The sequence below is a fragment of the Geospiza fortis genome, unplaced genomic scaffold, assembly GCF_000277835.1.
Source record: "Geospiza fortis unplaced genomic scaffold, GeoFor_1.0 scaffold41, whole genome shotgun sequence".
Taxonomy (NCBI): Eukaryota; Metazoa; Chordata; class Aves; order Passeriformes; family Thraupidae; genus Geospiza; species Geospiza fortis.
Window position 1 is genome coordinate 12,238,009 of NW_005054299.1, and position 15,772 is coordinate 12,253,780.

A 15,772-nucleotide genomic window follows, 5' to 3' on the forward strand; every position below is an offset into this window, starting at 1 on the left:
GGAAAAGATTTAATGTGGCACGCCTACAAAATGCTGATTTTTCACCCAGTACTGCAGTTTCCATTTGAAAACCCCAGAAGGTTATATACTGATGGACTTACCACATCAGTAATGTCAAAATAAAACCACTTTTATGTTTTTAGAAGGAACAGCCTAAATTGTTTTACTGAAGGAGAACTTGGGGACTTAGGAGATGAGCAGCCTATTTCAATTACATGGACTGATTGGGACTACAGGAAGGCAAGGAACAGGCTCAGTACATATTACTAAATCAACACTGCAAAACTTTTGGTAGCACAAATAGAAGAAATCAAAATCAGCACATCCTGTAAGAAACCCATGTTAAGTGAACAAGCTGGATAATTATACTGGAGCCTCTTCAAACAATATTTCATGATTCCTAATTATAAGGAGCATGAACTCCATTAACACTTTTAAAGCTGTGGACAGCTTTTCTGAAACTTAGACACTAAAGCATTTTTCTGGGTCCTTCACTTGGAGTCTATGATGCACCAATTAATCAACTACTTCTTCAATTCCAGTACTTTCAGAATACATATTAGAAAAAACCAACATTAGTTAACAGCTCCTATTCCCCATCAATTAAACTGGAGTCTAGGAATAACATCTTCATAAAATACAACAAAACAAACCCCCCTCCGCCCTCTGAGTTCAAGTTCAAACTTCAATAGACTTTGTGTTTTGTTGGGTATTTTTTTAATACTTGCAGCAATATAAGGTAAGATGCTGGACATTCCTGAAATGGCTGAAGCAAAAGAACTATTCTGGGAGCAACTCTCTTAGGAGAACAGCCAACACAGGACAGCTGAATGTGGCACATCTTACAGGCTGACAGTAAGACTTGCCCGGGCTGTAGTAACCATTCACTAATAAGATTTATTTTCATACTTCTTACTGAACTGGCTGACTCATACTCTCCAGAAGCACTGTGCATATTTCATTTTAATCAATGGAAGTACATCTGTTATACCAAGACAGAATCATGCCCTGAAGCCATTTTGGCTTGTACCAGATAAACCTTATCCATCTAGAAAATGAATTTACCAGCACAATTACAAATTCTCCTCCACAGAAAAAGGTTCCATGGAAATGGAACTATGATTTAATATTTGACCAAGTTTTAAGAGAAACATTAGTTTCAATACATGTTTGACAACTTTGTATAAAGATGGAGCAGCTTATCTATTCAAATTTGTTTCCTTTTTCCTGTCTTTCTGAAGATTATTTCTAAATTAACTGAGTAAATCAAATCACTCCAAATTTATTTTGGCACAATCCAAACAAGTGCTTCATCTCCTGTGTTTATGGACCAGCAGTTCTGTTATCCAAGTTAAGAATCTGCAGCTGCTTTTCTTCCACTTTTTTGATTACTCAATGACAGTGAGACTTGCTGCCATTTTATCTGTAAGTACAGTCTCAGTTGTGTGGATGTATTTTGTTTCTGCTAGTGCTTGATACGAGTCTGTTTTTCTCCCCCTCTTATCCTTGTGCTTAGACCAAAACAAAACAAACCAACAGTAACACCAAGAAAAGAATTTCAAGAGATTGTTATAGATTTATACAGAACTAAATGAAAAACAGGGATGTGAAAAATAAGCACAGTAACTAGGAAGGAAATTTATGCCCTTCTAAAGGAGCAGGCTGTGGTGGGCCATGTGCTCCACCCTCAATTCCAGGTGCTCAGCACCCCAAGGTGGCTCTCTGGCTGAGTTGCAAAGCTTGACTCTTGTTTCCTGGCTCAGTCTTACTGCTGTAGAGGCCACTTGTGAACTGCATCCCTTCCAATCAAAAAGCAGACAAACATCAGTACTTGCCAACATCTCACAAATTAAAATTGCAAACCACCACATTCTGCCTTCACCTCTGCCTGAGATTAGTGCTCACAGCAGCCTCCCCCAAGAGCAGCAGCGAGTGCACAGCTGTTAGGCCAGATGCATTCCAGGAAATTGTAGCTTCTTACAACATAACCTAGGCCAGTAAAATTCCAAGAAAAGCTTTCTTGTCCACACAGGCAAGAAATATGGCTAGCAAGTGTTTGATCAGAATGCAACATGACTGAGCAATTATTTTCAAGTGTGATCAAGCTGGAAGGTTTCAACGTTTTTCCATCCTCTTAAGTACCTCCTCTGGCCCAAGAACAGGAAAAACATTACAATTCCTATCTGAGAAGCACACAAACAAATGGCACTGCTGCTGGAGGCTGCAGCCTGGCTTGCTTTGCAGGGCCCATTATCTCAGGCACCCCAGTGGCTGCCAAGAGCCAGGTGGAGTCTGAGGTACAGACACACCCATAAGGATGTGGCCAACAAACACCAAAGCGTTCTACACAAAAGCTGCTGCAGAGCTGGCACACCACACCAATTTTTCTTTAACTGCTGACTAGAATGGAACATATTTCTCATGCCATTCCAACAACAAGATCACTGCAGACTTCTGTGTGTTGGCTTGGTACCACAGACCTAGTGCTACCAGAACTGCTTTTTACTGTAAAACTGTAAGCCTCTTCCATAAAATTAAGTTTTGCTTTCTGTGCAAATAATTTCTATAGAGTAAAAGTTTACAGCTCAGTGTCTTTTAAAACTGTACATAACTTTATTTAGTAGCAATATACATCTAATCAAGCAATTAAGGGCAGGCCTAGAAATTTATAGTGTTATTTGCAACTAATCAACCTGCATTTTTTACAATACATTTGTATTGTAAAATAATACATTTCCAGAACTCAGTGTTTTATAGCTACTTCCACTCACACATTCAGCACCCCTAGTTTTGAACCAACTCTCTGGTAACCACCCAGTTACGACACCACTGAGGCAACAACTTCCTTTTCAGATCAAGGATCACAGGCAGTTGATTTCAGAGTGCTTGCAGAAATGCTGTAACAGAGTGTAACTTGAAGAATATGATTCCTGCAATTCTTTGATGATAAAACTGACTCCTAAATTTAATATTAAATAAAAATTATTTCAATACAATCATACCCACTGTAAGACACTGAACTATTGGAAGGGCCATCCAGCCCAAACTCGAGAACACCGCTATCTGCAGGACTTACCTACTCTTACTGTCACCTACAAACAGTGCACAGGAAGCCGATTTTGTTTTAGTGGTGTTGATACAAAGGTTATCCCATCAGAAGCTCAAAATGAGAATTCATTTTAAAATTTCTCTTTCTTACGGGAGCTTGCAAAGTGCATCAGCAATTAACAATTCCTATCACTTCTCCCACTTTGCTGTGTGAAAAGGCTCAGAACTCGTCTTACAAATTGCTCTTTTGAAGATCAAAGGGAAGCCGAATTTGTCTGTGTGTGCTCTGGATGAGTTTGTAATTTACTGGAACTTTCAGAGAAGGCTTGGCAGCACACTCGTTTGACAGCCCCGGGGCACAGGATTCAGGGGAGCTCTGTGACTCTTCCCTTCTGAGTTCCTTCCTTAGCTTTAATTGGCACCTCATTAGAAATTAATGAAAATGACATCCTCTGTTCTTCCTGCTCCGGGCGTAGAATGCTACAAAAAGGCCCATCACAATTCATAACACATTCAATTTATACAGCAATGGCTCTTAAGCATTATTTATGAGATGTGAATTTCTTGTCAGCAGTTAGTAACTTGAACACAGTGGAAGAAGAATGAAAAAAGATCTTGAGAGTATGTGTGTATGAAAACAAACAAATCTTTCTACATCTGAAAAATGTTGTGTTTGAATTGCTGGAACTCCCTTCTCAGTAGTGAATTGTTGTTCTTCACAGCAAAGCCCTGCAGCATTGTCAAATCTGTCTAGAATTACATGTAGTGTCACGGGAACGAGCTCAGCATCATCACCTCCCTCTGGACAGGGCTTGCAGGAGACAGGAGAGCCAGTACAGCAGCCTCCCAAAGATCTCTGAGCTGGTGTAAAGCACCAGTCACTCTCTCTGTCTCCTTTCCAAAAAGGCTGTGCCTTGTTGGACAAGTCCCAGTTAACCGGATCAGTATTTGCAGATACAGCTACATTAAAACACTGTTCAGTATGTATATATTCTCCTTTCTACTATGTCTCACTAAAAATCTCACTAGAGGATTCACCAGGACAAATCATCAAAAAATAAGATGATTTCTAGTACTTTTAACATTAGGACAAGAAGATACACAACAGGAAACAAATAAATTGTTGGTCTGTGGAGTTAATTTGGATTTTAACAAGGCTGTTTCGGACACAGCTTTGGATCAACATTTTATGCTTTAAATCCTTTTTCCTTACATCCAAGCAAATGCACCCACTCATCATTCTGAAGATGGTGTCTGCCTTTTTATTGATCCTGATATCAGATTTTTTTCTTAATGTTTAAGACTGGGAGGAGTTTCCCCCAATTTTTCCCATTGCTTTAGTTCAGGATTAAGACGCCAAGAATTTAATAGCAGTGGCTCAAAACTCAGTTCAAACAATGTTCTATGCTGACCATTACTTTTGAAGAGTGTATGTGCTTATTTTACACCAGTTGATTCTATCTCATCACCTCCACCTGACCACACATCATTCATTACCTGTGCTTCACATTAGGACAGAAAAGTATAACTCAGTCACGTGGATTTAGGAAATATTTTAAACAAAGACCAATTTGACAGATTTGTTCTACTGCATTTCCATCACGTCCTCCCAGGGTTTTTGAATGGGCTTGTCATTCATGACCTAAAGCAACCTTATTTTACAGACAGCAGGGCAGGCTAGCAAGAATGGTTTCTCAGGCAGCATCTTTAAAACTGACCAGAGACACATGCTACTGATCATTGGTAAAGCAGTTTGGGTGATGTGAAGCTGAGGTGCCCAGGGTGGCTCAGTGGTAGCATTTGGCTTGCTTCTTATTAATCTGACTATTAAAGGTAAGTGGCACAGGGTATGCCCACATTCACATCACATCAGAGCACAGATAACAAACCCTTACTGCCCACAGTATTAATGAAACACTGTACCTGCACAGAAACCAAAGATTTCCAGTTTTTTTCAGGCCTCTTGGACACATGGAAATAGACTCCTGCCTTCTATTTCCTCATTAAAAGTACAGAATAGAAATTTTTATAATACAAACTATAAACTGTGTAGAATGTAATACAGGAATGCAAATTTTCATCTCCTCACTTATTGCTGAGGAATTCAGAATTTTTTCCACATTCATCTTTTATTAACACATTTTATGTACTTTAACAGAAGTATTTCCATAAAGCTATATATATCCAGTAGAAGAAAATTAAAGAATAATCCCTACAACATTTATATTACAACAGTATTTAATTACAGAACTACTTCATGAAAACTTGAGAGGAACCAGCCAAATGTATCTTAATCCAGTTTACAGAAAAAAAGGCAGGTCTTATATAATTTTAAAAACATTACTGATCAATGAAGGGCTTTTCAAAAGTTGCTTTCAACTTAATTGCTCTTACATAGCTCCAATACTGCAGAATGCAAGAAAGATTAATGATGTTACATAATGGTTAAGCAATCATTTATCCAATCCACCCCAAAACTCAAACTCTCCCACTATTTGGGACCATTCTGCTATCTCAGTCAGGTGCCTGTGAGCAGCCTCAGTCGTTATATACTTGACTATAGCACACCAAGAACACAAATTCCTGCCTCTACCATGCTGAGCAGAAAGAGCCATACTAAAATGTGTCATTGATAGCCCTGAATTTCTTCAGTTTGATAAAAATGTTACCAGACACTTCAAAGTATCATGACACATGATTTCCATAACAGCAATTTCAACATTACAGCTTTTGATTTCATGTTTGGTGGCTTCACATATCATGTAAGTTCTGTGCCAGTGCTCCAATATCAAAACAAAGCCTTATCTCATGTCCAAAAGAGCCCAAAACAACAGTAATCTCTAGAGCCAGAAGACAGACAGATGTTGAAGAAGAGAACAAAGCATAACCCAAAATCTTTGCAGCTTTCTATCGCTTCTCTTCACCTGGCATATGGTACTCAGTATAGGATTATCTGTCTTTGTAAAACTACCTTAGCCCACCCTTCCTCTCCACATTGCTGCTCAGAAGGACATGCCTTCTCTCCAGATAATGGTTTTAACACAATATGTTGTATTTCACAAGTGCAACATGAATTGCACCTATCATCTGCGCAGATCCTTTGGAAATTATTCCCTGCCTGAAATACAATGGAGTAACTGAAACAAACTTCTCCAAATGTATCAATAAAAGCACTGTCAGAGAGTTCAGTGCAACCTTCAATACATGATTATATGAAAAAATAATTAGCAGGTAAAATTACCACATGCTATTATCACTGGGTCTAACAAGCACATTTAAACCAGTTAAGAACACAATTGTTCCATGAAGGAGAGAGCATCTCATTTGGAATCCAGTCACATTAATTATTGTTTCAGAAAGATTATTTGCATTTAATATGAAACCCCAAATTAGCTGCCTGCATGGGATTATTGTCTTCAATTCAACTACCTGAACAGTGTCATCAACTTTGGAAAAGCCAAGTTGGATGATTTTAAGTGTATGGTGAACAGTAAGTCTTCCCCACACAAACTAAGTGTGAGACTGCAAATATTTTCTGCTTGAGGGGGTTTTTGGATTTAAGTTTTTAATATTTATGTAATTATAACATGCAGAAGCAGCTACTGACCTATGTTTTACACCCTATAGAAACCTTCTTTGCATATTGATGTGCTTTGTGCTTCTTCTCCTGCCAAGTGAGTATGATGCCCTTCCTGCCTCACAGAGAACTTCTGAAGCTGAATTCATTAATATCTGGCATCTCTTGAGACAAGGCAGTACATCAAGGCCAAAGTTTTAAAGGGGAAATTGGTGGAACTAATTACAACTTTTTGCTACCAATGCAAGTTATAGCTTCTGTTTAAAGCATCTTTGCAAGGTGAAAAACACAAGTGTTCTCTGTATTTCCACGTGTGACCCAGACCTGAGCATGGCTGCATTCGAAAGCCGGGTGCTCCTGCCAAGCTGTACTCACCACAGCGACACGATCCCAGCTCCTGCTGTACTAGTTCCAGTTTTGTTTGGCACTGGAAGCATCGACGTCTACTCTTCTGTTTGGATCGACTGGTTTCTTCAGGCCTGTCATTACTGTCATCCAGTAGCCGTGGCCGTTTCACAGGAGAAGCCTCACTCTCCGACTGTGAATCTGTTGTATTCACAACAAATATTTTAGGAAAAATATTAGAATTTCCTTGCTGAGGCATCCCTTTAGACAGACTGAAGGTATATTGCTTTCAGCTGGTATATGGCTTTCAGCTGGGGTCACCACCAAGCAGTGTGATACCTCCCATTCTATTGTATATGCATGTTTTCTTAACAACCAAAATGAGCATCAAGTAAAGGACAAATTATCTTTGTTCCCTATAACAACCCCTCCTGCTATCAATACTGAGTATAAAGTGAGCTGATTAGCTTCCTTCCAGCCTTGGCTGGGTCATATGGAGATACATGTAGAGCATACACCACCCTAAACAATTGCAGGCTTCATCTGTCATCTCATTTATTTTCTCCTGCACTGCCTTCAGTGTCCCCACACAAACTAACTGAAGTGATTGAAAACAACTCTGCACAGGTTTGACCTATTTCCTCCCTGGGCAGGAGGGGGATTTTTCAAGCACAGCATGTAAATTGTATCTCTTATGACTGAAGGCAGTACATGAAAGCACCATACCGTGCTTCCCTCTCTTTCCACATGGATAACAATTTAAATGTAAATTAGTATACACCAACAATACAAGCCCAAACAAAATAAGCATGATCTGTACATACATCCTATAAATTCCAAATGCCCAGCCATTTCTAAAGTATTAGTCAGAATACTATTTGCATTAATAACTTCATAAATTTTGGCTTGTAAGAAAATGGTGCGTGGAAAGTCCTTAGGAGTTAAAGTTTATAACAGTTTTACTTCAGGTAGCATAGTGCCATTTTTTTTTTACAGTGGAAAGTGTACTGACAAGGGTTCTAGAGTAGCACATGGAATGCACAGTGAGATGCCCAAGCCTTGTTTTTATGGCATGTCAGAGACATGACATTTCAGTGGATCTGCTGCTCTGCAAACCAAGTCAGGCCAGAAAAGACATTTTCCCTTCCCAGATCTCTGCACAGTAGAATCAGTGCTGTATTTCTTTGTAATACAAACTGCAAGTAAATCTAATCCAAACTGTACTAAAAATTAAATTGTTGGTTGCAGTGCTGCAAGGAGCTGCTGAAAGACATTACTGCAATCAGTCAGTATTCTACTGCATGATTGTAAGCAAGGGAAAAAAAAAGCCCATTAGCTGAGTTAAATCCCTTTACAACAAACATTAATCCAACAAATAACAGGTTAAATCTATCTTTTTGCCAGGATGATAACCCATTGAACATGTCTGTACCATTATTCTAAGATTCCATTGCTTATGTCTGCTTTGTGCTGTCCTGGATTAGGCAGGAAAAGGCAACTGCCATGGATAGAACCCTGTCCATAACCTTGTTGTGTCAGCTATCTTACCTGAGCCACTGCTGATCAACATCAGGACTTTCCTTGAGTAAACACCTAAAGGAGTCAGACTTGGAATATGTGGTAGCTTCTCCCTTTGGGGACGCTCTGTTAACTTCTCCTGGTTCCTCACATGCAATACAGACTAATTCACATTTCTTACCTGTGTTTCAGCCCTTGTGGCACTGTGTTTTTCCTGTTGTACCCCACTGTTTACAGCCATTACAAATAAACACCTTGCCTCACTGAGGCCTACTTTGTTTCTGTCATACTGCTCTTAATATATGCTGAAAATGTGCCTGGCTTTCCAACAAGCATAAAGCTTCTGTATCTCACATTTTATACAAGAGTGAACTGCTTTCTGCACTGCATATAGGTGATAAGTTTTTATTAAGCTGCAATGATTTTATCTGATGTGTGCCTCAAGACAGCCACCTTTTTGATCAGTGTCACAGATTACAATTTACACCTTACAAAATACATATATTAGGCCTAAACTAACATTCAGTACATAATGTACTCCACCTCTGCATGCCTGGCTGTGCAGGAACCTTGGCAAGGAAAAGAAAGTAGTACATAATGCATTAATACAGCTATGGAACAACTAGTCCTGTCTTAAATCTCTGGAGATAACAGTTCAAGGGAAAGATCCTCTGAACAGACTGCCTGACTCCCTGAACAGAGATCCCAACTCATACTCCAAGGCCAACAGTCCTGTCCCATGGACACTTGTTTTCAGAGTGCCTAGAACACCAGGCTAGCCTGGGGTGTACAAGGACACCCCCTCCAACAGGCAGATTCTGTCCTGTGAGCTGGCTGACTCAGCGTGCACCAAAACCTGCTCCAGCCCACCCTGCTGCCCCAAATGGAGGATGTACATCATTTGCAGTTTATTCACTACTCAGATACACCGCCAGTATGGAACAGCTGCCCCCCCCCCATCTTTGCTTCTGGAAATAGAAGCCATTCTAGTAGTTCTCAGAAGCAAATTTGGTATTCTGAATTATGCTGATGGAAACCATAGTGGTCTGCTGATCCTGAAGTCCAATTCATGGCGTGAGTCAAGCAGTGTCTAATAAGTTAATGAAACCATATGCCTTAATGAGAAAAACAGCTACCTCAAGTCAGGCTAGTAGTACTACAAATGAAAATACCTAATCACACACTTTCAGTTAATTGGTAATGACTAACTGAATATTAACATGAGTTGTTCATTATCACAGAAATTATAGATATCTCATTTTTTGCAGTGTGTATGTCTCTGCCATAAGCTAAACCACTTAGCACTGAGGCAAACTCAACCTGGCTCTCAGGGACAGCACCATTTCTGTGACCACAGATTGCCCAGGGCCTTGAACACAAGAGTCCAAGCTAATACTCATCACAAACCAGACCCATAGCTCACACACTTCCATCTTCCCATGGGCAAATACAATGAGCAAGGAGAAAGCACAGAGCAGAAATTAGACCTTTTAGAGTCAGTCCTGTGTGCATTTCTTCCAGATCACATTGCTTTTTGTGATCCTGGCCCATGCAGTACAGGACACAAGATACATCTTCCAGCACCTGGAATCTTGCAACCTTAAAGTTCAAAGATCTGATAGCAAAATGAAATTGTCATACATAGCTTTACTACCGGAGTGCAACTGGAAAAAAAAAAAAAACCCTAGGAATATAGGCTGAAGTGCTGCAACTAGAATCAAGAGTAAATGCCCAGCACGAACCTTTAAACAACCAACAAAGGCTACAGAGAAGAGGATTCTCTCAGCCAGTGACTGACAGTGACTTTTCTCAGAAAGTTGGTTAATTCAACAACATTTACTTCTTTCTTTGCTTGTATGAAACATTTTTCCATGCTCAGCTTGCATTTTATTATTGCACCTAAACCAACAAATACTCAGTCCCACAGCAAAACAAAAATGCTCTTCTTTTACCCACAGATGTCAAAAATCATAAAACTTCTCTATAAAAATGAACAATAAGGACGAGAAATTCCCAAAATTTCAGGAAGAAACTTCTCAGCAGAGTAACTGTCATTGATACATTCCCACTGCAAATTTAATTCTGAGTTAAGAAGCAAGGATTCTTCTAACTGATATCTGATGGTAGAGATCTTTCTAATTGTGTCTCAAACTCCCATTTGAAATGAAAGAACAAAGAAGTTCAGTTAGGCAAGGCTGAAACTGGAAGCTTGTCTGGAATCAATAAGCAGAGCAGTGTTCTTAAAACTGTTATGTCATGAACAGAGACTCACATTTGTTCCTCACTGTCCCTGTTCTCATCTACATTACTCATGTTCTCCCCTTACTCATGTTCTCCCCTCAAAATTTTTCCAAGAAAATGGTGCCTGAGCTGATTCTCACTCCCTTACTCTCCAGCCTTGGAGGAGTTTGCAGGCTGCATGCAGATGGCTTCAGTTCCAATCATGATGGCTCCTCCATGGCATTTGGGGGGAGAGTGGGATGCTCTAGGCCAAACAGAGACATGGGCTAACAAAATTCACAGGGAAGGAGGAAGAATGGAAGAGATGGAAAAATCATAAGGAAAAGGGGATCTCTCCTCTGCAGCTGCTTTCTTCAAGATGAATCTGTTTAATCTCTGGTTTCATGACAGCTTTTGAGGCACTCAATCAGGTTATTTTCTTATCACAAAGAACCCATCACACAGACTGGCATTTATGATCTCAGCTGTCTGTGCAAACACCAGAACAAGCAGTCTTTAATGAAACCTCAAACATAACTGCTATCTCCCCTGAAACTATTTTAGAAGCAGCTTAAGCTGTTAAAACCTCTGTCCATGAAGAAACTTGCATAGTCACAGACAATAACAATGTAACATGGATTAACTAAAATTTGAGCAATAGCTTGTTGCCAATTTCTAGGGGGTTTTTTTTCTTCTTAAAAATTCATTATTCTGTTCTTAGACGAGGGATTACTTAACTGGCTGGCGTGTTGATTATGCATTCAAAATTTCATCTAGAAAAAAATGCCTCCATACAAATCTTCCCTATCACATTTACCAGAATCGTAATTTAAAATAATCTCTCTAGTTCAAATGAATCTCAAATTAACCCAGTGGTTCCAAAACCCTTTTGTTTGTTGACTATTAATAAAAAAAAATAGAAAATCAAGATTAACACCTCATAAGCCAAGTCTGACAACTGTGACCACCTCAGTCCCTCCCTGTTGCTGCACAGTGCTGTGAAAAATGTTATTCTGAAACATATTCAGAATAACAATACAGAATATTCTGGTATTTCACTGAAATGAACATCTTATCTTTTCTTCTCACACAATCGTGACTGCATCGCAAGGCTGTGCACCTCTTTGGAAGCACTACCACTCATAAGAAATGTATTTCTTTTGTGAATTCACCTCAGGGTTTTTTTTTTAAACACTACAGACAGTTGTCTCAAAAATATCTTACATAAGCCCTTTGGTAATATTTAACCACACAATCTCTTTTCTAGTATCATTGCAGGGCCCTTAGCATCATTATTTCACCGATTTATTTCTTCCCCTCCATAGAGTTTAAAAGCAACGGCACTAAAACTCAATGTCCCTAAACAATGTGGAATAGAGAGACCACATGGGAACAGTCTCTATAGAACTCACATCCCATCAGTTGCTTCTTTGCCTCAGGAGGCTCTCCATGAAATCACACTGGAGACTATAAATAACACCCATAAGTTGTATTACATAAGTTATTATTTCTCATCCATCACCAAAACCATGCAACAGTAGTTGTTTCCAGCTCTAATGAGTAAAAACAACCAATAAAACCCTCCCACAACTTTCAGCCTAGCTGTTTGAGACACATAAGTGGGGGAATTGCTGCAAAATGTTCCAAATGTGAAACATTACTGATGTGCTTCAAACTCTTGACAGAAAAATTCTCCTTCCCCCTTTGCAACAGAGCTAAGAAAAAGGATCCCATTATAGACTTGAAGTATTGTATTAATTAAAAAAAAACCCCAAAACAAACAATCAAACAAACAAACCCTCAAAAAACAAAAAAAGGAACTTAGCATGTACACTGCTTTGGGTGTAAATGGTACTTTCGTGTTCGACAACAGCGTGGCTTCATTTTTCCAAAATGAGAGCTGGCACACATGACATGTGTTGCTAGAAAAGAGGATATACATATACATGTGTCTATGCATGTGAGTGAATGGGTATTAATTATTATGATTTCAGGAAAACAGACAAGTGTGGGGGCATAACCATATGTCCAGTTTGGTAACATTCCACTTGCACATAAGAAAAGGCTTTCTTACTGCAGGGGAGGTCTGACACTGGCGCAAGTTGCCCAGATGGGTTTTTGGGAGCTCCATCCATGAAGGTACTCAAAACCTGACTGGACACAGGCTCCAGCCTGCTCTAGGTGACTCTGCTCTAAGCAGGGAGGTTGGATCAGCCTCCTGAGCTCTCTCCCACCCTCAGCCTTTTTTACTTCTAAGATTCATGAACAGGAAAATAAAATTTAAAATTATATATTAATTCCTTCCCACTATTCAATTTTTGTTTTCCTTTAAACCCATATTGCCAGTATTGTCACCTGGAAAGAGGAAGTGTAACTTAATGAGGGTGCTAACTACCATCTCTAATGAAACAGAAGAGACTAATCTAATGAATGCTGAAAATGTATGAGAAATAGTGAACCACATAGGCATCTGCATGCATTTTAGCTAAGTTATAATTACAAAAAGTGTGAAAATGGCTATTATCCTTTCCTGTCAATAAAATTCGTAATTGTTAAATTTCGTGAAAAGCTAATTAGTTTTCATCTTGTATTTAGGCTCCCATACTACATCTGTGTTACATTTAAGTTTTTGCATTACTTCCCCCATACTCTCTGATGTCAGCATGTCTTTAGTTAAATGAAATGTTAATTTATTTCTCAAACATTTGTACTTATATACCAGATTGATTCAAACAAGCACATATCTAAATGTATTCAGGCACCTGTACCGTACAGTTCCTTTGATGGATTAACTTCAGGCATTTCAATTAGTTAGAACATTTCCTGAGGCAATGACCACCTCTACTGCTGCTGGCTGACAGAAGAATTTTGTTTGTTTAGAAAACTACATGAGTGGGGTTCCTTTCCTGAATTACACCCATGGGAGAAGCCTGCAAGCCTCCAGAGCCACAAGAGATGAGTTTGTGAAGAGAGAACAGGTTGGACAGTCCAGGCCTGCTGTTCATCTCATGCTCTAAGGGTCGACACCTGAAGAATGTGTTTAAGAACAGCTGCTGACAGCAACATCATACACACTCAGTGACTGCTGGTATGTACAGGCATGAGGCTGAATTCTCATTCCCCTGATTACTGGGGACAGTTGATGCAGGGTAGAAGCTTGATACTATTCTAAGGATGCTAAGGGAAGCTGGTTTAGGTTGTTGGTGGGGGTTTTTGCAATGGCTCACAAGCAGCATCTCATCTTCATATATTCAGACTATTATAAATCATGAACCTTGAAAAGGCCAGAAGAGAAAAAGGACCACAACACTAAACTCAAAAAAATTACAAAAAAAATATTCTATGGTGTCAATTTGAACTTCTTTTCTCATTATTAAATAATGTACTTTAATAGTTCAGGGTTAGGGCTGGGAGAGGGACAAAGGCTGATTCTGGTGACACTTGAAGTTAGAGAATGAATGACATCCTAAGTGGCCTGAATAATCAGAACAGGATTATTAAGTGAAAGGATAATGCACACTACAAATAGCTAAATGGAAGAACAAGACACAAGTAGAAAGAAAAAAGGCATAACACTAATACACATGAAGAACCTATGAAGACAAATCATGAACATCCTGGCCATTCCTCACACCTTAAGACTACTTAGTAGTACTCAAATATGCATATTTATATATCTGAATATGTATATAGAAATACACACAAATAAGCTCACACTGGTCCTGATAAAATAGGAAACTTGAAAGCATTCAGCAATATCATAGTTTTGGTTTTGCTGACTTTAATGAGAACCTCCTTATGCTTTGTGAAATTCTCTAAAATATGATTAGCAAGAATAGATAATATTATAAATATTTCATATTTGCTAGTCAGCTCCAGCATGCATAAATAAGCGGTGCTGCTCTGCTTCCAAATCCTAGTGGTATACTCCAGCTATGTCCTCATCAATCAGATGGTATACACTATTCAGGAAGGTAATTCTTCAAACTAATAGCCTAAAACAAGTTCTATATAGAAAATATTTGCTCTGTTATTTTTCATTCATACACAGAGTTTTCCTTAGTAGACCCTTCCCCCATTGGTATAATGAGGGTTTTCCAAGGCTAAGAGAGATATTCAGAAGAGGAATTGTAAAGAACTCTTGCCTGCTAGCAGTGAAAAAAATACTTACCAATATTTATCTTTCAAAAAACTAATTTTTCTTTTAAGTGCAGAACTTCAGTGATGTCATTATAACAGAAATCTTGCAATGAGAGACTATAGCTCCAAGGATTGTACCTGATTAATGTCAAGGAAAAAACCCTAAGAACTCTTGTATTTTGATAAAAATTTTCCTGAATGCATTTGTGAGAAGGTACATTCTGAAATGTACAGCTAATCCATCTTCAAACTTGGTTTTAATTCCATTACTTTAAATAAACCTTAACAACTTATATTATATAGTTTATATTTTGACTGTGTTACTTTTTCTAGCAAGTTCTTTTTTTTTGGTGGGGGGAACAACCAACTCTGGCATAGGACAGAATTCCTGTACACCTGATTGGTGTCTACAGTACACCAGAAGTCAGGCTGGTTTACCAGGTAGTTCTTACTGTTTGGAAAGATGTTTGGGAAGCTTCTACACAAACCTGAACCAAAGACCAGGGAGAGGAAGAACAGATCAGTAAAACTAGGAGGATACAACAGTATACTGTTGTATCTTATATCCTGCACTGTCTTGTATCTTATATCCAGCTCCTTTTCAATCCTGTTTGCTCCAAGGTGTTGCCCTCAAAGTTCATGTTACAGAAATAATTTGGTACAGAAAAAGGATATCACTTGTATGTTCCCAGAACTCTCACAAACAACTTCCTCACTTTCTAGGAAGTTACATTTTCCCCTTGTATGTTCAACAGACTAAAGAATACTTCCAAAAGGCTTTTAAATTACCTTCATCTATTTTTGAAGTCCTTATGAAAACTATAATCTAAATGGAAACACTGAAAACTTGTTCTTAGAAGTTGTCTGATGCTCACTGAAATAATTAGTCAGAATAGAGAACTTCACAAAAGACTCAGGTGAAAC

At 38.8% G+C, this 15,772-nt stretch overlaps 1 protein-coding gene across 2 annotated transcripts in view; it reads right to left on the reverse strand.

Annotated features, from left to right (window-relative positions):
• Nucleotides 1–15,772, reverse strand: part of ZFAND3 (zinc finger AN1-type containing 3) — a 102,146-nt gene that overhangs the window by 13,180 nt on the left and 73,194 nt on the right. For both annotated transcript variants that reach the window (XM_031060605.1, XM_031060599.1), the window contains one exon: nt 7,001–7,171. In XM_031060605.1, the coding sequence (XP_030916465.1) occupies nt 7,001–7,171 (171 nt within the window). The remainder of the gene's footprint in view (nt 1–7,000; nt 7,172–15,772) is intronic.